General features: G+C 38.5%; 1 protein-coding gene across 1 annotated transcript in view; it reads right to left on the reverse strand.

Moving 5' to 3' along the window:
• LOC148024703 (uncharacterized) overlaps window positions 1–21099 on the reverse strand; it is a 74013-nt gene extending 52914 nt beyond the window's left edge. Inside the window, exons 1-2 of the mRNA XM_087693604.1 lie at window positions 21021–21099; window positions 18804–18922 (exon numbers count right to left, since the gene is read on the reverse strand). Coding sequence (XP_087549730.1) covers window positions 18804–18922; window positions 21021–21099 — 198 coding nt within the window. The remainder of the gene's footprint in view (window positions 1–18803; window positions 18923–21020) is intronic.
• Between the last annotated feature and the right edge of the window lie 403 nt (window positions 21100–21502).

Below are 21502 nucleotides of genomic sequence, written 5' to 3' on the forward strand. Positions count from 1 at the left end.
ATCCTTCGTTGAGGGTGATATGGTCTTCATCCGCGTACGCCCTAAAAAGAGTTCACTGTCCTTGGGAGAATACAAGAAGCTAAGTCCAAGGTATTGTGGACCTTATAAGATCACTAAGTTCCTAGGACCTAATGCTTATAGACTACAGCTGCCCGTAACCCTAAAGTTTCATAATGTATTCCATGTTAGCCTTTTGAAAAAGTATCTACCTAATCCAAATCATGTACTTGATGATCAGCAAGTTGTAATCCCTAGCCAAGGAGTCCTTGAGCTATGGCCCGATAGAGTCCTAGATGTCAGGGAGAGGCATTTGAGGTCAAGGACCTTGAGAGAATACCTCATCTAGTGGAAAGCTTATCCCGAAGAGGATGCCACCTGGATGGACGAAGATACTCTCAACCAACACTACCCCCAGGTCCTCTCGAGATGAGGACATCTCGATTCCTCTAAGGGGGAGAGAATGTAATGGGCCATAGGAACCCTCCCCTAAATATTTTTAAGAAAATGAAAATTTTTATTATCCCTAGTTCAAATTTTTTTACTCCCCCCCGCCCTCTCTCCCCGCCGACAGTAGTCGGGGGAGGGGAGAGAGAGTGGGAGTGGTGGATGATGGGGGTGGAGGCATGCAACTGACTGGCCAAAGACCAAGCCACTTTTACCCAGGTTAACAAGCCAACTCCTGAGAGTTGTTGCACTAAACAAGTGATTATTGCACTAATTGTTTTAATTTGACTCAACTTAGCCTTCCCTAAAATCTATAATGTTGTTTGTAGTAGTCCAACTGCAAAGATTCTAAACTTCAGTAAATTATACTGGGCACTAACTATAGTTTCTCCTCATCTCTCAGAGGCAGCTCCTCATAATGTTCTCCTGCCATGCTAGTGGCGGTTTATCCAGGAAATGTTTTTAATGTTTGACTTTGGAAAGGTTGTTTCAAGAATATAGATCTCTTAGATCTATATGTATATCTCCATTTAAAATTCCTTTTTATGTTTCTCCTCCTGATTAAAATTAATTCTTTTTATTTGTTTAATTTTAAACAAACATTCAAATCAAATTTCTGACATACCATAAACCCCTAAATTTTAATCTCCCTTGGTAGATATTTCCCACTCCGTATATTAATTTCGTCGTTGCTTATTAGTTTTTAAATACTTAATTCATTTTGCGAATATAACGTCCTTTCCTTCTTTTCTATTATTAAACATCAACCAGAATAAAACAAGTTCTTTCATACTCTTATGGTTCACATTCATAATTTATTTTAAATTCCCATAACACCCTTTAATTTATCAATGAGTCCTAGTAGCCCTCCACTCCATATATTTAAGAAGTTGATTTTAAAATGAATAACATGTAAAAATTTAACATAGATGCTAAGACTTTTTCTCATGCCATCCAATCATTAAATTGTTTTGATTTTATTTTGGTTTTAATTTAAACTAAATTTTATAATTGCAACCTAACATTATAAATTATTATAAAGTGTTGTCAAACTTTTTATTTGTAATTTCCCATGTTTCCCAAATGTTCACACCGCATATAATCTCTCCTTTCAAAACCAAAACACTATATCTTCATTACGAGCATTTCTTAAGTAAAATATTATTAAATCATTATTTCTTTTCTTTAACCCTTACAACATAAATGCACTAACAAATCAAAGATTTTGTTTCCAATATTTCACTAAGAATCCATAGTTTATATCAATAAATAACACATCTTACGTAAAGGAAAACTATGCTTTTTCCCTAAATATAACTCTTTCCTAATTTTTAAATATAACAAAACATCTTTAAAAATCTTGATAGAAATTCAGTAAATTCCCTGACTCATAAGCTTTATAGGAAAAATATCAGAACTTATAAATTTTCAATCAGTAATTTTATAAAATTTTATTTATGATAATTTTGAGTCATTTTTTAGTGTTTTCGACTGTTTTTGATTTTTAATAAATAAAAACCAGTTCAAATAAATACAAACAACCATGTAGCATAAGAAAACAAGTTAAAAGACATATTTTAAAAATTATAAACTAGATAAATTATCATACCATATCATTTACTTTAGATAAACCAGTTAGACACTTACTTGTAAAACCTGCGAGTCGTCGTCACGTCCTTGGAGACCGTGTCCTCTTTACAATCCAGCTAATGTCTGTCTTCTATCCAGTCGATTCAAATGGAAGCTCATCATCTTGTTCTTTTCCCCACAGTTTCCCATATGCTATTCCTGCCTACGACTCCCACACTTATTCTTCAACCTCCATGTTACATAGAAAACAAGAAGAATCTCCCATCCGCCTTTGATCCACAAAAGAACATCTCCCACAACATAATAAGAATGACTTTGCCACCTTGAAGCTTTGTGCAAGAAAGGCCCATAAAAAGATTTTGCAATGCAACACACCCTCACTTAAGATTTGGTCGATGAAGATCTCCTCCCACGGCCTTGTGAATCTTATGCATGACTTTTGGGTATTCTTTAACTTAACCCTTACTATGATTAGCTTGTGTGTGATAGAGAAGAGATGTGCAATGACATATGAACTGGACTTAAGAGGTAGGATTTCTTTAGATTTGTTAATGAAAGAAAGAAAGAAAAGATATATAGCTCTTAACAAATCGATGATTAGAAAACTGTCTGTCGCTTCGTTCCATGATCTTCCAGCGGTGATAGTTGCAATGTAGCGTTGTTTTGATTTTAATCTCGTGATGCCACCGATTATGTCTTCATCTTCTTGCTTCTCTGGTGGGAAGAGAGGGTCTCTTCACCCTCATCTATCTCTCTCTCTCTATATATATATATATATATATATATATTTTGGGCATTAACTTCGTTTACTTGGCCTGTTAATATATATATGCAGAGCTAGTGGTTATTGGATGATCGCATCGCATTACAGCATTTGCATGTGAGCTTTCTCACTCCTTATGCTGCCACTTCTCTCTCTCTGACAAGGGGAAATACTCCCATCCTTTTTCCACCACGTTCGCCATGGCGCTAACGGAGATGTGGTACAAGCGTCAGCGGCCTCTCTCTGCCTCTCTGGCGCCTATCACCAGCACGCGGCGACGGTGTTGGCTACTTACGCCTTCAGCAAGCTGGACCGCGTATTCGAGCAGTAAATCTGCATCCATTTGAAATATCCATTCTGGCCTGCTTTCCGATTCCAGCGTCTGCTGCTTCGGCGTCTTCTTCTTCTTCCTTTCTGCTACGCAAAGGGCAAAATGCAAGACATGACTGGCTCACTCCGTCGCTCGCTGTTTTTCTCTCTCTCTCGGCGTCAAAGGTGCACTGAAGTGTGTGTGCTCCTGTCTAGAAACATGCGAGCCGGCACGGCTGATCTCTCTCTCTCCCTGTCGACGTCCTCTTCATCTTCATGACCCCATTCTCCTGTGAAAAATTTCGAACAAAAAATAGGCAACTCGCCATCCCTTGCAGCATCTCCTTCATCTTCTCCATCAATCGACGCATCTCCCCATTTCTCCCTCTCCTCCTTTTTCTTTGATAGTCTTCTCTCTGCCCTTAATCAATCGGTGCCTCCTTCAAGAATCCCATGCCCCCTCCTTTCTCCACGACATGTCCGTAACGGTTTCCCTCTTCCATCGTATTCATTTTGTTTTTTTTTTTTTTCTTCCTTCCTCTCAATCCTAATATCCTCTAACCTTAGAGTAGTCCCCACTATCAAGCATGTAAAGATTTAAGATACTTCTTCTTTCATGCTCTCACCCCAAATTATGCACTTCTCTCTTCAAAACGTGCATATTTTGCACAGATCCTTGAAGAATAGAGTGTTCTCTCTTCAGCTCAGTCAATTTTATTTTTAATAGACGCAACTCATTGAGCCGAAACCTATATTGAACTTGCCCTTTGCTAAGTGTCGACTGCTGAATCTTAATTTTTTTTCATACAGAAGTGATAGTTCTTCATTTCTTCTTATGAGTTGCTTTGTTTTTAAAATTAAGCGTTTCTGCAGAGTTTGAATCTTCAAAATCATCTCATAAGCTGTTGGATCAGTTCCTTCAAGCTGACGCCAACAATGAACATTCAAAGGGTTTTCTAGTTCCTCAGACAAGGCTTTCACCTTCGTTCGTTCTTGAAGTAGCTCTCGCCCCAATGGGCCTTGTACCTCTAAGTGATAGTTACCAAATCCATCTATGTAAGTGACTAGTTTATTGCTTGACTTCTTCATCCTCCCTACCACCCTGTACATCATGATGTTTGATTTCTTTTGGATATACTTGTGACAATGTGTAATCCATGGTAGTAATGTATATTTTTTTTAAAATAATAATAAGGATCGTTGAAATATGAAGAGACTACCACATGTGTTGTATAAGAGTGTTAGTTGATGAGGACCACAATACTTAGTAATCAATCGTAGACAGATCATGATCATCAAATCGTTTCCAAGTAGAAATCTACCCTACTCCTAACCACTGCATATCTTGGATTGATATTGCAAAATTTCCTTTGGCACTCTTTTGGATGTCACAAGGATAAATTCACCTATGACATAGTGTATCCTTATAACCTTTAACACCAAGAATACATCCTAGGTGGTACATCCGATCTTCCTTTTGCGAGTAAGTCCCTTTGGATCACATCATCCTTGCCAAGAGTCATCCTCTTGAATCTAATATTCAACACCTCCCCAAAGGAATCTCCATAATAATCATCAATGATCTAATGATCACCCTTTGATCATCACTACAGTATTACTGTAGACAATAATCACAATCATAATGCTATGTATTTTTCATAAAGAATTTCATCATTAGGAGGTAGGAGGTAGCATAACTAATGAAATCCTCCATATTGAGATTAATACTAAGATATCCTATCAACTTATCAAGACCTTGTGGTTTGTTTAAAATTCCCCCGAAAACTCCTAATTTATAAAAAGGTCTTATCTCCTCTAAGTGATAATAATCCCTACAGGAAAATTTTAAATAGTCATAGCTGAGATTCACTAAGTAAACCTATCAAATTTTGTCTAAAACTCCACCTTCCTCTCGTACAAGAACTTTCCCATAGATTCATCTCCTAGCTAGACTGCAAGGACACGGCCTCCAAAGACAGCAACAACGAACACCGCATCTGCATTGAATTCATGTAAAAATTTAGTAATAAGGTGTCAATTGTATACAGTTTTGCCAAAAAATTGTTGCAATAAATGGCATGTTTTTAGGTGTTGTCATTCCTCCCCCACTGAAATGCGAAGCGTCCTCGCGAGCACAGCTACATCACGAACATCCAGCATCACGAACATTGCTACGCAACTTTGAAAGAAAAATATACTCTCCTCCACTTAATTGCGAAGCGTCCTCGCGAGCACAGCTACAAGATCTGCAAAACCGCACACGGACAACTAGTAGACACTGGAAAAGTAGAAAACAATACTTATTTGTGTCATATTAAAATGCAAACAATATAAATGTTTCAATGAAAAGATGTAAAAACTTGTACAAACTAACATTCTCCCTTACTCACTCTCTACACTGAAATGCATAACAGAGCTTCATCCATTGCATAGAATATACCAACTAGGAAACTGTCTAGAGCCGCTAAACAACAATAATCCCTCTAGGCAATAAATTGCCACACTACTATCCTACTAAAAATATTGCTTCTGAAATAGCATCACTGATAAGGTCGTTACTTAACAAAGAACCCAAACAAGGTAAACTAATACTACAACACTAAATAGGACTCCTAGGGTTTAGCTGCTAACCCTCCATGTTCTACTAGAACAACCAGCCAATGGTTCATAACTTCTAATTGCCCAAGGCTCTTCTTTAAAGTTTATGTTTAATGTTTTGTTTTTTTTTTAAATGTCAAAAGAGTATATACATTGATTCTCTTTCCCAAAAGGTCCCACCCCAAAGAGATACAAGGCATCGGACGCAGGGCACCCGTCAAGGAAATCCCTACAGCCTACTAGGACCTCAGAGGCGATGGTTATCTTCTTTTGGTTGTTTTTTTTTTCTTTCAAACCCTGCAGTCTCAGGGTGTTTTTTTTTTTCTTTGTTTTTTTTTATTCTTTCTTTCTTTCTTTAAAAAGAATAAATATATAGACTCTTCCGAACTTTTAATATTTGGATTTTAAGGATTGTTTTGTTGTTATTTTTTTTTAAAGGATCAACTAAGAGCTAAGAAGACATCACTTAATTGAACGGTCAAACATTTCAGCTCAACAACTTTGCTCGAGGAATCTAATCTAGCGCATAATACTAGTCACTCTGCCTAGGCAAATGATAAGCAATGAATACTCACCAGCTCAGCATCTTTCTTCCACGCTACTCCTAGTCAAAATTTCGTGGAGAGAACCTTGTTATTCAGCTATCCCGCTTATCGCTAGAAAAGCGACCAAAAGATAAGGCAAAACTCTATAGGATTCCTAATCGGACACCCATACAATGAAATTCACTATGTTATGCACACATGTCACCCTTTTTTTTTTTTAATCACTCCCTAATGCTAAGTCCCATCCCATGTGAGTGGACTTCATATAGAGAATTGTGTATATATATATCATTCATATTTGTTTGAAATATCTATTTATAATTCCTTTGTAATTTACTTAAGTGTTTTTTTCTTCTTCTTCGACATCTCTAATTTCATTCCATCAAATTTTTCCATGTATTTTTCAAAATGAATATGAAATAAAAAGTTTAGGTATGAAACAACCTTATATGTTCGTGGATATTGCAACTCCAAGAATAAATCAGAAACATACAACAGTGTGTAACGCAAAATCATAGTCAAATCTGCACATGAAACATACACTAGCCAGTACAATGTTAAAGGGTTAGATAAATAATAAAACTTCTCCATGTACCAAAGAATTGTCAAATACTCATGTCACAATCGCGATCAACTAGACTGTCATAACGCTCCCACAGTATATTCCTCCATTTGATAACCATTCTTACATATAAAACTGTCCTTCTTACTAACTTAAATATCCCAAACTCCAGCACTGAAAGGAATATCCTGACCGTGCGTGCAACTAACTACCTAACTCCGTGGAAAATAAAACTAAAGTGCATGAAAACCTACAGGATATCAATAACTCAAAGCATTGTATTTTTTTTTTTTTTTAAACGATATGTATTTTTGTTTGTTTGGTTTGGTTGTTTGTTTTTTTTTAAATGTAGAATAAAAGAAAAAACATAAAAGACTAAGAAAACAAAATATCTAGACTAAAATCTTCAAAGTCTCTGAGATCTTCTAGTGAAAACAATAATCCTAATCCAAAATCATCAACTCCATCTAAGTCAAACCTATTAACTAAACTATCATCTATAGGATGCTCAAGAATAGCCTCTAGCGTAGACATGTCAGAAGTCACAGATCCGCTATCAGGTGCATCGCTAAGAACCTCCATCACATCATGGAGCGAAGCCGAAGCTGCATCATCATAGTAGGGCATAGGGGCCACTGGTAAAGCATCTAAGGAATGCCCCTCGGTCGCATCCATGTACCAACAAATATAATCCCAACATGGGCAGGGAACACTAGTCTGCAAATCATGGTAAGATGGAGTAAGGCGGTAGACAGTGGAACGATATCTCGCAAATTCTGCTTGCTCTCTACCTACCCTAGACTGACCAGCGCCGCGCTCAGGAGAAAAAACACTATTATAATCATGACGCTGGTAGGTATAACCAATCATTTCCTGCATGGCAGTGGTACCATAGCGTCGAAAGTATGTGCGACACTGCCAACACAAGAGCTGAGCACGCACAAATAAATGCCGCTGACAAGACCTACAACCAAAAGGTGGATGATACTGTAAACAAAAAATAATCACAAAGGAAGAACCACAACAGGCCTCCCCTCTCGGTGCATATAAAAACCTGTCATGCGTCTGAAAACGCGGAATATCGTAAGGTCCAGCATGAGCAGGATCAGTACTATCGGCATCAATACGAGGGTAAAGCGCATCCATCCACAAAAAGGCCATACCTGCATCCCATTTAAAAAACCCCCCAAGAAAGAAAAGACATCCAAGGGTGGATTAGACAGAATATTATTTTAACTACTAACCTAACTATACCTAGCTAGCCTAAGTCACAAAATGTTTAAGGCGCAGGCCATTAACCCTAAATATCTCATTTTCAGCATTAATATCCTGCACATCAAGAGAACCATTATCATAAACATTAATCACCTTAAAAGGTCCCAACCAACGAATTTTAAGCTTCCCAGGAAATTTATAATAACGACTGTCATAAAGTAAAACTAAATCGCCTTCTTTAAACTCCCGTACTTTAATATTCTGATCGTGCCATGCTTTACGACGTTTTTGCATTGCTTCTAGACTTTGTAGAGCTAATAATCTTTCCTCATCCAACTTTACCAATTGTAAAATCCGTTGTTTCAAAGATTCAACCTCACCTAATCGTAATGATAGAGCTACTCGTAAAGTGGGCAACTCTTGCTCAATAGGGAATATAGCATTAGTGCCATAAACTAAATTGAAGGGTGTATTTTGCACTGTCACCTTATAAGTAGTTCTATAGGCCCACAACGCTTCATATAAACGTTCATCCCAATCTCGCCTGTGGGAAGCAACCGTTTTAGTTAAAATCCCACATATAATGCGATTGGTTACTTCAACCTGACCGTTAGCTCTGGGATAATAAGGTGTTGATTTGCGATGTTTAATTTTATAGATTTCCATTAACTCGCTAATAAGACCATTCAAGAAATGGGAACCTCGGTCACTTACTAATTCTAGTGGGCAACCAAAACGCGTAATAATATTCTCATACATAAACTTAGCCACATCAATGGCTTTATCCGTTTTAAGCGCTTTCGCTTCCACCCACTTTGTAATATAGTCAGTACAGACTAAGATATAACGATTCGATCGATATCTAGTAGGCGGATCAATTGGGCCCACAAAATCAATTCCCCATTTCTCAAAAGGTGCTAATGCTAATATAGGTGTCAAAGGCGTAGCAAAACTCTTAGAAGGACGACCAGTCCTTTGACATACATCGCATTTGCGACAATAAAAATGAGTATCTTTAAATAGAGTAGGCCACCAATAACCAGCTAATAGAACTTTCCTTGCAGTCAATTCACCGGCAAAATGGCCACCACACGGCTCATCATGCAATGCCTTAAGAACCACTGGTACTTCATCTTCCCTTACACAACGTCGATAGATACCTTCGCGTGGAAAAAATTTATAAAGGTAACCCCCTAATAGTCCGTAGGAGCGTGATTGCATTAATATTTGACGTTTCCTGCGCTTATCAGCACCAGGTGGATATCGAGCAGTACTAAGAAAATTCGCAATATCAGCATACCATGGAACTTGTGTCTCCACAGTAAAAAGTGATGCATCCGGCAAATCATCTTCCACACCTTCCTCCTTGTCTGATGTTAATAATCGTGATAGATGATCTGCTAGCACATGAGCTCTACCAGGACGAGTAACTATTTGAAAATCAAACTCTTGGAATAACAACATCCAACGAACCACACGTCCTGAAAGTTCTGCTTTATTAAGCAAATACTTTAACGCCTCATGATCAACATATATAGTAAACTTGTTCCCTAATAAATAATGACGAAATTTCTCCACCGCAAATACCATTGATAGGCATTCTTTCTCAGTGGTGGTATAATTCCTTTCTGCATCACTTAAATTTCGACTCGCATAATAAATTGGATGATCCACCTTATTATCATCTGCTTGACACAAAACAGCTCCTACAGCATACATAGATGCATCAGCATGAATATGGAATTCTTTTGTCCAATCTGGGGGTGCGAGTACTGGTCCTTCAATTAACTTATGTTTAAGAAATTCAAATGCTTTCTGGCAAACACCATCCCAAATAAAAGGAGTATCCTTTCGTAGTAGATTTGTCAAAGGTGATGCCACCTTTGCAAAATCGGAAATAAATCTCCGATAATAATTTAGATGTCCTAAAAATCCACGCAATTGCTTAAGATTTGTTGGAGGTGGAAGTGCAGAAATCTTAATAATTTTAGCTGGATCCATTGCAATACCTTCTTTAGAAACGATATGCCCCAATAAGGTTCCTTTTGGTACTCCAAAAACACATTTATCAGGATTCAAAGATATACCTACTTCATCACTACGTTCAAACACTTGCGTCAGTAACTCAGGCATTTCTTTTGCCGTACCATAGACACAAAAGTCATCTAAGAAAACTTCCATCCATTGACGTAGAAAATCTTGATAAGCTGCAATCATAACTCTCTGAAATGTTGCGGGTGCATTGCACAAACCAAAAGGCATTACTCTATAAGCAAATGTACCCCATTCAGTAGTAAATGTAGTTTTGGATTGATCTTCAGGATGAATTAGTACTTGGTTATAACCGCTAAATCCATCCATGAAAGAATACAGCTCATGACCAGCAACCTTATCAAGTACCTGATCAGTAAATGGCAAAGGAAAATGATCTTTACGTGTTTTGCTATTCAGCTTTCTATAATCGACACAAATGCGAATTTTCTTACTATTCTTCTTAGGTACTACCACAATAGGAGATACCCATTCACTGTATGCAACAGGATAAATAAATCCAGCATCTAAAAGCTTAGTAATTTCAGCTTTCACTAACTCTGCATACACAGGGTTTGTTCGTCGTTGACGTTGACATACAGGTTTTGTGCCTGGTTCTAGATCAATATAATGCTGACATAATTCAGCTTTGATACCCTTAAGGTCCCTATATGACCAAGCAAAAGCGTCAACATGCAATCGTAAGACTTCTTCGAATCTTTCACGATGTGGCGATTCCAATTGGTCTCCTAAATTTAAATATTTTCCTTCTGCCATTTTAAGCTTAACTACTTCAACTTCAGGCTCTTCAATAAATAGAGAGTCTATTCTTCGTGGCTTAATTGTGGGCACATCTTCGGATATCTGCATCAATACATTTTCAAGCAGGTTATTCTTAGTACTTGATTCCAGTGCTTCTTCTCCCACATTCACAGAATTCACTAAGGGTAAAGCCCTATAAGGAATAATAGCCAGATTATCTTGCGTAGCACCATCAACTTCTACTCCATAGACATTTACTAACTCAGGAAAGGATTTTTCAGTATATCTCTTCCCATATTTAACTAAATCGCCATTATTGACATTTACATTTTTACGAGATTTCATGGTAAATGAGGTTCTTACAGAGTCAATTACGCTAGGTATCTGCTCTGAAGTACATGGATATTGAGCATGTAACCTTCGGCGATATCGACGTAAAATGTCGTTATTCTTTTCTAAACATTCCTGATCATCTAAACTCCAAAACCATTGATTATCTTTAAGCTTGAGAATTAATGAATGTAGATTCTCATCCTTCTCGCCCTGAATTCGACAACCCAAATAATGTATAACTTGTTTCAGTTCCACAAAATTCCTAGGTGCTGCAGGTTCAAACCATCTAAGTTGTGGCTCTTGCCCATCCCCATAAATAGTAAAATCCATTACTCTTTCTTTTGGATGAGGCAACACCACCGCTTGCATATTGTGCAATTTAACCTTAGTAGGTTCAGATTGGACTTGTTGATAACCAATTATAGGTCCCCTTGAACGGCGATAAATCTTCTGTGCAATTCCAGTCGAACGCCTAAAAGAATGACACAACCAGGGAACATTTGTAGGGTTTTTCTCTTGAGTCTCTAGTTCAAAAATATTCTTAGATTTATGTTTTTCCAAAAACCTATCAGTGTCTTCATGTTCTTCCCAATAATTTGTATCCATAGATAACGCTTGGTCCATCTGTAACTCACCCCTACTGAATTTAGATTTCTCTTCTTCTAAATAAAATTCTAAAAGCGAGATTTCATCTAGATATCGCCTTTCTCTAAACTGAAACTCTGCCTTTTCCTTTTGCAACTCAGTAATCTTTTTCATTGCTTCATTTACAGCAGTCAACGTTGCCTCACGCTCTACTTCCAATGCCTCTTCCAATTCTCTAATAATCCTAGCGTAATTACCATGATGTTCACGAGAAGTCTGTGAAAACCTGTTAAAAGCCGAAGCTGAATCATCCTCATCCTCACGAGATAGTGGTCTTTGTAAGGGTTTGCACCTATGCCTACTTCTCCTTTCTCTTTCCTTCGCTTCTAGCTGATAGTAATAAATCCTTTTAGCTCTATCTGGCAGTTGTCCAAATCCAAAGGGTAAAGCATTTTCCCCATAAGGAAGAGCTTCTAAAATCCTACTCTCAAGCATACTATTATGATTATCAGTAACATCATCTTCTCCCATACCTTCTGAAGAGGTTATTGAAATGTCAGCCACATCAGATATCATTAACTCAGGCATTTCTTCCTCCTCTAATTCATCCATAGAAATCACTTCCGACCTGTTGTAAGCAGAAAATACATCTTCTTGATCATTTCCTTCTTGATCCGTAGATAATTGAAAACATGTTTCAAGCGAATCATCAGGATACTCTGCTTCCTCTGCTGAAAGCATTAAGCAGTCGAGGGTTGTATCTTCGGATGTGGATAACCACTGAGTAATATCACTATCCGAATCATTGTCAGATGAAAACGCTATAGCATACTCACCAATACCCATCTGTTCTACCTTGTGAGGCTGATGTACTATATTGACCTCTACTTTCTCTGCTCCTGCTGGGTGTGGTGTCTTAAATAACCAGGCATAAGGCCCTTCATGATCAGTCCTCTCCATTTCTGAATCATAAAACTCACTGTTGGATTTCTCATCCATTTCACTAACTGCTTCATCTCCTGAATCTTTCAAAAATCCTTTTGAAATAACTTGTATCTTAACCCTATCATTTCGAGGACCAATCACAATTGAACCTTTATACCAGTCCTGAATGCATCTTGCTTGGTATAACCAAGGTCTTCCCAACAGGACAGAATATGATGAAATATTTGTTTGCGAACGAACAATCAAATAGTTCACATGAAATTCTAATCCGGCTACTACAGATTTCACATTTCGCAGTAACCCCAAAGGAGTTACTTTCCTTTGATCAGCCACACGTAAAACAATATGAGTAGGTTCTAGATCCTTCAACCCTAATTCTTGCATAGCTTGTTCTGTCATCAAATTAACTGCTGAGCCACCATCTAACTGCACTTCATGTAGCAAGTGGCCATTAATAGTAGTATCGATAACTGGAGCTCCTGGGTCCACAAATAAATCTACTATTTTTACATCCTTAGTTGTTTTTCCTTTGGAAGAATTTTCACGGATTTTAGAAACGTTTATCTCACTCCTCTTCCTTCGACGCCGAACTAATTTATGGTAAAGCTGTTTCCGACAAACAGGCGCTATTTCTAACAATTGCCGAAGATTAATAGTCAATGATATTTCTTCTAATGCAGCCCAAAGATCATAGGTCTTATTTACGGATTCTACATAATCTTTACTCCCTTCCTTAGGAGGAACCAATCTTTCGGGAAAAGGAGCTACTCCCACTTGAATCTTAGGATTTACTAAGGGCACAGGTAATAATGGATGGTCAGAGGAATGCTGCGGAGAATCCGATTCAGGTAGTTCTATATTAGGATCTATGTCCTTAGACTTATCCTTCACTGCTCCGTTTAATTGTGGACTCTCTTCCTCTAAACCTTGCTCCTTCTGTTGTTGCTTTTGTGCTCGAGTAATAACACCAATCATAGGGTCAGCCCTAAAGGTCACCTTACGAGGTATAAATTTTGATTTAACTCCAATATCTTTCCTTATTGTTTCTACTTCAACTAAATTTGCAGCAGACGTTGAAGGTTCGTTAGAGGTTTGTTTCCCTTTGTCAGACATTTTATTATCCTCTCGCTTAGGACAATTCTCTTCATAGTGTCCTTCACCACTGCACCTCCTGCAAAGAGGAGTATAGTCTTGATTTTTACGCGCATTTGGACAATATGTGGCTATGTGACCTTCTTGTTGGCATCGATAACAAATTACTGGTCCCCTAGGTCTTTGTTGACCACCTTGTCCCATTGAATTACGAAAATTTCCATTATTTCTTCTAAAAGGAGAATTTCTCCCTCGATTGCTATCACTGTTGTAATTGTTTCGAGGCACTGGGGGTCTACCCTGGGTGGGCAATCCTCGTGGCCTAAAAGGTTGATTGGGTGGTCCAATCTCATAAGTCCTATTATTACGATCCATGTAATTGTAATTCGTTTGCATTGAACGAGCTTGTTGTTGCTCTTGACCTAATTTATGCCAACAATTTGTATCTAAATGACCAGTCTTGTGGCAAAAAGAGCAAAACGGTGGATGATCGGGCATTAACCTTGAAGGCGTCGGACACTCTGTAGCCACATGGCCGTAACCATGACACTTACCACACCAGATATTAGATCGAGGTGGGTTTGAAGTCGAATTTCCCGACGATTGCTGAGCACTAGATCCTTGTGTCGTTATCGAATAAATTTCCTTCAAAGGTGCTTGTACTGCAGTCATAATTTCCTCCTTTAATTTTCCTAGAGATTTCGCAATAATATCTGCTACTTTTGCTTCATCCAGAGGAGATTGAGATTGCGGCATAGAAGGCATTCCTGTCTGCATCATATAGGCTGGAATTGAAGTGTACGGATTTAGAGGTACACTCGACATGTTTGAGCTTGCAGTTACCGAGGGATTTAGAGGAACGGTCACATAAGACACGTTCTTAGGTACCCCACCTGAAGTGCTTGGATATTCTGTCCGAGATTCTTTGAATAGATCTCTCCGCCGTTGTTGACTAAGCTGCACTTCTTCCCACCATCTAGCATGTGTTTTAGCATCTGCCAACGTAGCTGGTCGTTGTAAACTAACATGCTGATGAACTTCAGGATTAAGTCCATCAATAAACTTACGTTTTTGCGTGGGATCGTCAGGAGCAGGATTCATCTTACGAATGATTGTCTCCATGCGCTCAATATAATGTTCAACACTTTCAGTTGCTCCTTGGGACAGATAATCCAATTGAAGAGCCAATCTATCTTGAAAACCTTGTCGTCTAAATTTTTCTAGAAAAGCTCTTGATAAGGCATCATAGGTCCCTTTATGTTGAGCATCTAAATTCCCATACCATTTTGCTGCTTCATCTTTTAATGTTGCAGGGAAGATATGAAGCTTTTGGTCGTCATCTATTATCTCATTGGCGACGCAAGTCACCTCAAATCTTTGCGAATGGGCATCGGGATCTTCGTCCCATAATCCCCCGAATTGCGTGAAATCAGCTAATCTAACTGGGTTGCGAGCCATTGTTTCTCTAAATAGTAGCCCTAACCCTAAATCGTTGATAGTATCAAACCACGGAGGTTCCTGAGGTTCCTTAAATAATTGACGCAATCCGAAGTTTGACTCTAAATCCCAGTCAAAGAACAGTTCAATACTACCGACTGTAGCATTAGCTTCACTCTCCCTAGTTTCCCTAATTTGCCTACCTCTTTCCCCAGTGACACTGCTAGTACTGGAGACAACTTGATTCCATTGATATGAAGCTGCTTCACTTTCTTTCGATGGTGTTCTATCAGTTGATAAGCTAGGCTGAAGAGGTTCTACCGTTGAGTTAGACACAGCGTCTACTCCCAAATTCAGCAATGCATTGACCCTCTCTAGCCGTTCTAATAGCCAAGCCTCTTGTCGCACTGCTCGTTCTCTAACTCGCTGATCCCTAGCTTCGTTTTGCTGCTTCCGTCTCTCTTCTGAATTCATCCACGAGTACAAAACTAGCTGTTACTGTCATACTCCAAAATTCCGCTCGTTCTATTTGAGCTATAAAATTAGGTTGTCGCTTGTATGCGCACTTAGAAGGTTCAAAATAGTCGGCAACTCTGGGTCTATCTCCCCAAAAGGTAACTTTTCTTCTTGCTCGGGGATTAAACCTAGAATTTCAGCAACCTCTCTAATGTCTTTCGTGTCGAAAGAAATTCTTAAACCTCTGGATACACGTAACCAAGGCAACACATCATCCCACACTACTCTTCTAAACGTCCGATAAGCTGTGCGGTGATACCAATCAAAGTGGTACGATACACTGATTGTATTTATTTCTACCGCGTCTATTAACCCAAAGTGTGTCGCTAGTAGAACTATAGTTTGCGCACAGTCGTTATAACCCCAGCTCCAAGAGGATAATTGTTCAACGTCCACAGTTAATTGTGGCCCGAAATATGTGCCTCCCTCTACTAACTCTGTATCTCTCGCCCAGTCTAGCACTTTTCTTTGACACTCCTGGGGCAAATTAGGAAAATAGTCCCTTAGAAAAGAGACTGCGTATTCACTCATAAATAACACTTAGGATCTAAAATACCCCCGGAAGATTTATCACTCGATCGAGCGCACTTGGCTCCCGGCAGACGCACCAAAAATGACTGGCCAAAGACCAAGCCACTTTTACCCAGGTTAACAAGCCAACTCCTGAGAGTTGTTGCACTAAACAAGTGATTATTGCACTAATTGTTTTAATTTGACTCAACTTAGCCTTCCCTAAAATCTATAATGTTGTTTGTAGTAGTCCAACTGCAAAGATTCTAAACTTCAGTAAATTATACTGGGCACTAACTATAGTTTCTCCTCATCTCTCAGAGGCAGCTCCTCATAATGTTCTCCTGCCATGCTAGTGGCGGTTTATCCAGGAAATGTTTTTAATGTTTGACTTTGGAAAGGTTGTTTCAAGAATATAGATCTCTTAGATCTATATGTATATCTCCATTTAAAATTCCTTTTTATGTTTCTCCTCCTGATTAAAATTAATTCTTTTTATTTGTTTAATTTTAAACAAACATTCAAATCAAATTTCTGACATACCATAAACCCCTAAATTTTAATCTCCCTTGGTAGATATTTCCCACTCCGTATATTAATTTCGTCGTTGCTTATTAGTTTTTAAATACTTAATTCATTTTGCGAATATAACGTCCTTTCCTTCTTTTCTATTATTAAACATCAACCAGAATAAAACAAGTTCTTTCATACTCTTATGGTTCACATTCATAATTTATTTTAAATTCCCATAACACCCTTTAATTTATCAATGAGTCCTAGTAGCCCTCCACTCCATATATTTAAGAAGTTGATTTTAAAATGAATAACATGTAAAAATTTAACATAGATGCTAAGACTTTTTCTCATGTCATCCAATCATTAAATTGTTTTGATTTTATTTTGGTTTTAATTTAAACTAAATTTTATAATTGCAACCTAACATTATAAATTATTATAAAGTGTTGTCAAACTTTTTATTTGTAATTTCCCATGTTTCCCAAATGTTCACACCGCATATAATCTCTCCTTTCAAAACCAAAACACTATATCTTCATTACGAGCATTTCTTAAGTAAAATATTATTAAATCATTATTTCTTTTCTTTAACCCTTACAACATAAATGCACTAACAAATCAAAGATTTTGTTTCCAATATTTCACTAAGAATCCATAGTTTATATCAATAAATAACACATCTTACGTAAAGGAAAACTATGCTTTTTCCCTAAATATAACTCTTTCCTAATTTTTAAATATAACAAAACATCTTTAAAAATCTTGATAGAAATTCAGTAAATTCCCTGACTCATAAGCTTTATAGGAAAAATATCAGAACTTATAAATTTTCAATCAGTAATTTTATAAAATTTTATTTATGATAATTTTGAGTCATTTTTTAGTGTTTTCGACTGTTTTTGATTTTTAATAAATAAAAACCAGTTCAAATAAATACAAACAACCATGTAGCATAAGAAAACAAGTTAAAAGACATATTTTAAAAATTATAAACTAGATAAATTATCATACCATATCATTTACTTTAGATAAACCAGTTAGACACTTACTTGTAAAACCTGCGAGTCGTCGTCACGTCCTTGGAGACCGTGTCCTCTTTACAATCCAGCTAATGTCTGTCTTCTATCCAGTCGATTCAAATGGAAGCTCATCATCTTGTTCTTTTCCCCACAGTTTCCCATATGCTATTCCTGCCTACGACTCCCACACTTATTCTTCAACCTCCATGTTACATAGAAAACAAGAAGAATCTCCCATCCGCCTTTGATCCACAAAAGAACATCTCCCACAACATAATAAGAATGACTTTGCCACCTTGAAGCTTTGTGCAAGAAAGGCCCATAAAAAGATTTTGCAATGCAACACACCCTCACTTAAGATTTGGTCGATGAAGATCTCCTCCCACGGCCTTGTGAATCTTATGCATGACTTTTGGGTATTCTTTAACTTAACCCTTACTATGATTAGCTTGTGTGTGATAGAGAAGAGATGTGCAATGACATATGAACTGGACTTAAGAGGTAGGATTTCTTTAGATTTGTTAATGAAAGAAAGAAAGAAAAGATATATAGCTCTTAACAAATCGATGATTAGAAAACTGTCTGTCGCTTCGTTCCATGATCTTCCAGCGGTGATAGTTGCAATGTAGCGTTGTTTTGATTTTAATCTCGTGATGCCACCGATTATGTCTTCATCTTCTTGCTTCTCTGGTGGGAAGAGAGGGTCTCTTCACCCTCATCTATCTCTCTCTCTCTATATATATATATATATATATATATATTTTGGGCATTAACTTCGTTTACTTGGCCTGTTAATATATATATGCAGAGCTAGTGGTTATTGGATGATCGCATCGCATTACAGCATTTGCATGTGAGCTTTCTCACTCCTTATGCTGCCACTTCTCTCTCTCTGACAAGGGGAAATACTCCCATCCTTTTTCCACCACGTTCGCCATGGCGCTAACGGAGATGTGGTACAAGCGTCAGCGGCCTCTCTCTGCCTCTCTGGCGCCTATCACCAGCACGCGGCGACGGTGTTGGCTACTTACGCCTTCAGCAAGCTGGACCGCGTATTCGAGCAGTAAATCTGCATCCATTTGAAATATCCATTCTGGCCTGCTTTCCGATTCCAGCGTCTGCTGCTTCGGCGTCTTCTTCTTCTTCCTTTCTGCTACGCAAAGGGCAAAATGCAAGACATGACTGGCTCACTCCGTCGCTCGCTGTTTTTCTCTCTCTCTCGGCGTCAAAGGTGCACTGAAGTGTGTGTGCTCCTGTCTAGAAACATGCGAGCCGGCACGGCTGATCTCTCTCTCTCCCTGTCGACGTCCTCTTCATCTTCATGACCCCATTCTCCTGTGAAAAATTTCGAACAAAAAATAGGCAACTCGCCATCCCTTGCAGCATCTCCTTCATCTTCTCCATCAATCGACGCATCTCCCCATTTCTCCCTCTCCTCCTTTTTCTTTGATAGTCTTCTCTCTGCCCTTAATCAATCGGTGCCTCCTTCAAGAATCCCATGCCCCCTCCTTTCTCCACGACATGTCCGTAACGGTTTCCCTCTTCCATCGTATTCATTTTGTTTTTTTTTTTTTCTTCCTTCCTCTCAATCCTAATATCCTCTAACCTTAGAGTAGTCCCCACTATCAAGCATGTAAAGATTTAAGATACTTCTTCTTTCATGCTCTCACCCCAAATTATGCACTTCTCTCTTCAAAACGTGCATATTTTGCACAGATCCTTGAAGAATAGAGTGTTCTCTCTTCAGCTCAGTCAATTTTATTTTTAATAGACGCAACTCATTGAGCCGAAACCTATATTGAACTTGCCCTTTGCTAAGTGTCGACTGCTGAATCTTAATTTTTTTTCATACAGAAGTGATAGTTCTTCATTTCTTCTTATGAGTTGCTTTGTTTTTAAAATTAAGCGTTTCTGCAGAGTTTGAATCTTCAAAATCATCTCATAAGCTGTTGGATCAGTTCCTTCAAGCTGACGCCAACAATGAACATTCAAAGGGTTTTCTAGTTCCTCAGACAAGGCTTTCACCTTCGTTCGTTCTTGAAGTAGCTCTCGCCCCAATGGGCCTTGTACCTCTAAGTGATAGTTACCAAATCCATCTATGTAAGTGACTAGTTTATTGCTTGACTTCTTCATCCTCCCTACCACCCTGTACATCATGATGTTTGATTTCTTTTGGATATACTTGTGACAATGTGTAATCCATGGTAGTAATGTATATTTTTTTTAAAATAATAATAAGGATCGTTGAAATATGAAGAGACTACCACATGTGTTGTATAAGAGTGTTAGTTGATGAGGACCACAATACTTAGTAATCAATCGTAGACAGATCATGATCATCAAATCGTTTCCAAGTAGAAATCTACCCTACTCCTAACCACTGCATATCTTGGATTGATATTGCAAAATTTCCTTTGGCACTCTTTTGGATGTCACAAGGATAAATTCACCTATGACATAGTGTATCCTTATAACCTTTAACACCAAGAATACATCCTAGGTGGTACATCCGATCTTCCTTTTGCGAGTAAGTCCCTTTGGATCACATCATCCTTGCCAAGAGTCATCCTCTTGAATCTAATATTCAACACCTCCCCAAAGGAATCTCCATAATAATCATCAATGATCTAATGATCACCCTTTGATCATCACTACAGTATTACTGTAGACAATAATCACAATCATAATGCTATGTATTTTTCATAAAGAATTTCATCATTAGGAGGTAGGAGGTAGCATAACTAATGAAATCCTCCATATTGAGATTAATACTAAGATATCCTATCAACTTATCAAGACCTTGTGGTTTGTTTAAAATTCCCCCGAAAACTCCTAATTTATAAAAAGGTCTTATCTCCTCTAAGTGATAATAATCCCTACAGGAAAATTTTAAATAGTCATAGCTGAGATTCACTAAGTAAACCTATCAAATTTTGTCTAAAACTCCACCTTCCTCTCGTACAAGAACTTTCCCATAGATTCATCTCCTAGCTAGACTGCAAGGACACGGCCTCCAAAGACAGCAACAACGAACACCGCATCTGCATTGAATTCATGTAAAAATTTAGTAATAAGGTGTCAATTGTATACAGTTTTGCCAAAAAATTGTTGCAATAAATGGCATGTTTTTAGGTGTTGTCAGCAACCTCCAGGTGGAGGGTGGCCATGCCACCTATCACCTCCCCTCCCCTTATATAGGGGAGAGCTTCTCCCCTCCCCGAAGAGGAGATAGAGGCTACGCCCCATACCGCCCCGCCATCCTGCCAAAACAGGCTCTAGGTCCTCGTCCCTAGCCACCCCGCCGCTGTGATGTATCACTCTGGCCATCCAAACGATGTTCTTCCCCCCTGTGACCTGCCGCAACATCAAGCTGCTAGTCCGGGGCTAGCTACTCCGCCACCCAGCTCCCATGTGTCACCTACCCCCAATCAACATTGCATGGGCCATCTGGGGCATTCGATCCTGGTCACATCCCCAATTACAAAATGTTGCGGGACCCTCCTTGGGCCCCCAAACAAGCCACCTTTTCCCCCCCTGGTTGCTTCGTGCCCTGGGGAGAAAAGAAAGAAGAAGAGGCTAAGAAGGAGAGGGTGAGGGAAGAGAAGGGAAGAGGGAGAGAGAAGGAGAAGGTGAGAAGAAGAAGGAGTGGGTGAGAGAAGAGAGAAGAAGAGGGAGAGAAGGAGAAGTAGAGAGGAAAAGGAGTGGGAGAGAGAAGTAGGAGAAGAGAAGG

The sequence above is a fragment of the Lygodium microphyllum genome, chromosome 15, assembly GCF_053477565.2.
Source record: "Lygodium microphyllum isolate KBCC chromosome 15, Lygodium_microphyllum_v1.1.10, whole genome shotgun sequence".
NCBI lineage: Eukaryota > Viridiplantae > Streptophyta > Polypodiopsida > Schizaeales > Lygodiaceae > Lygodium > Lygodium microphyllum.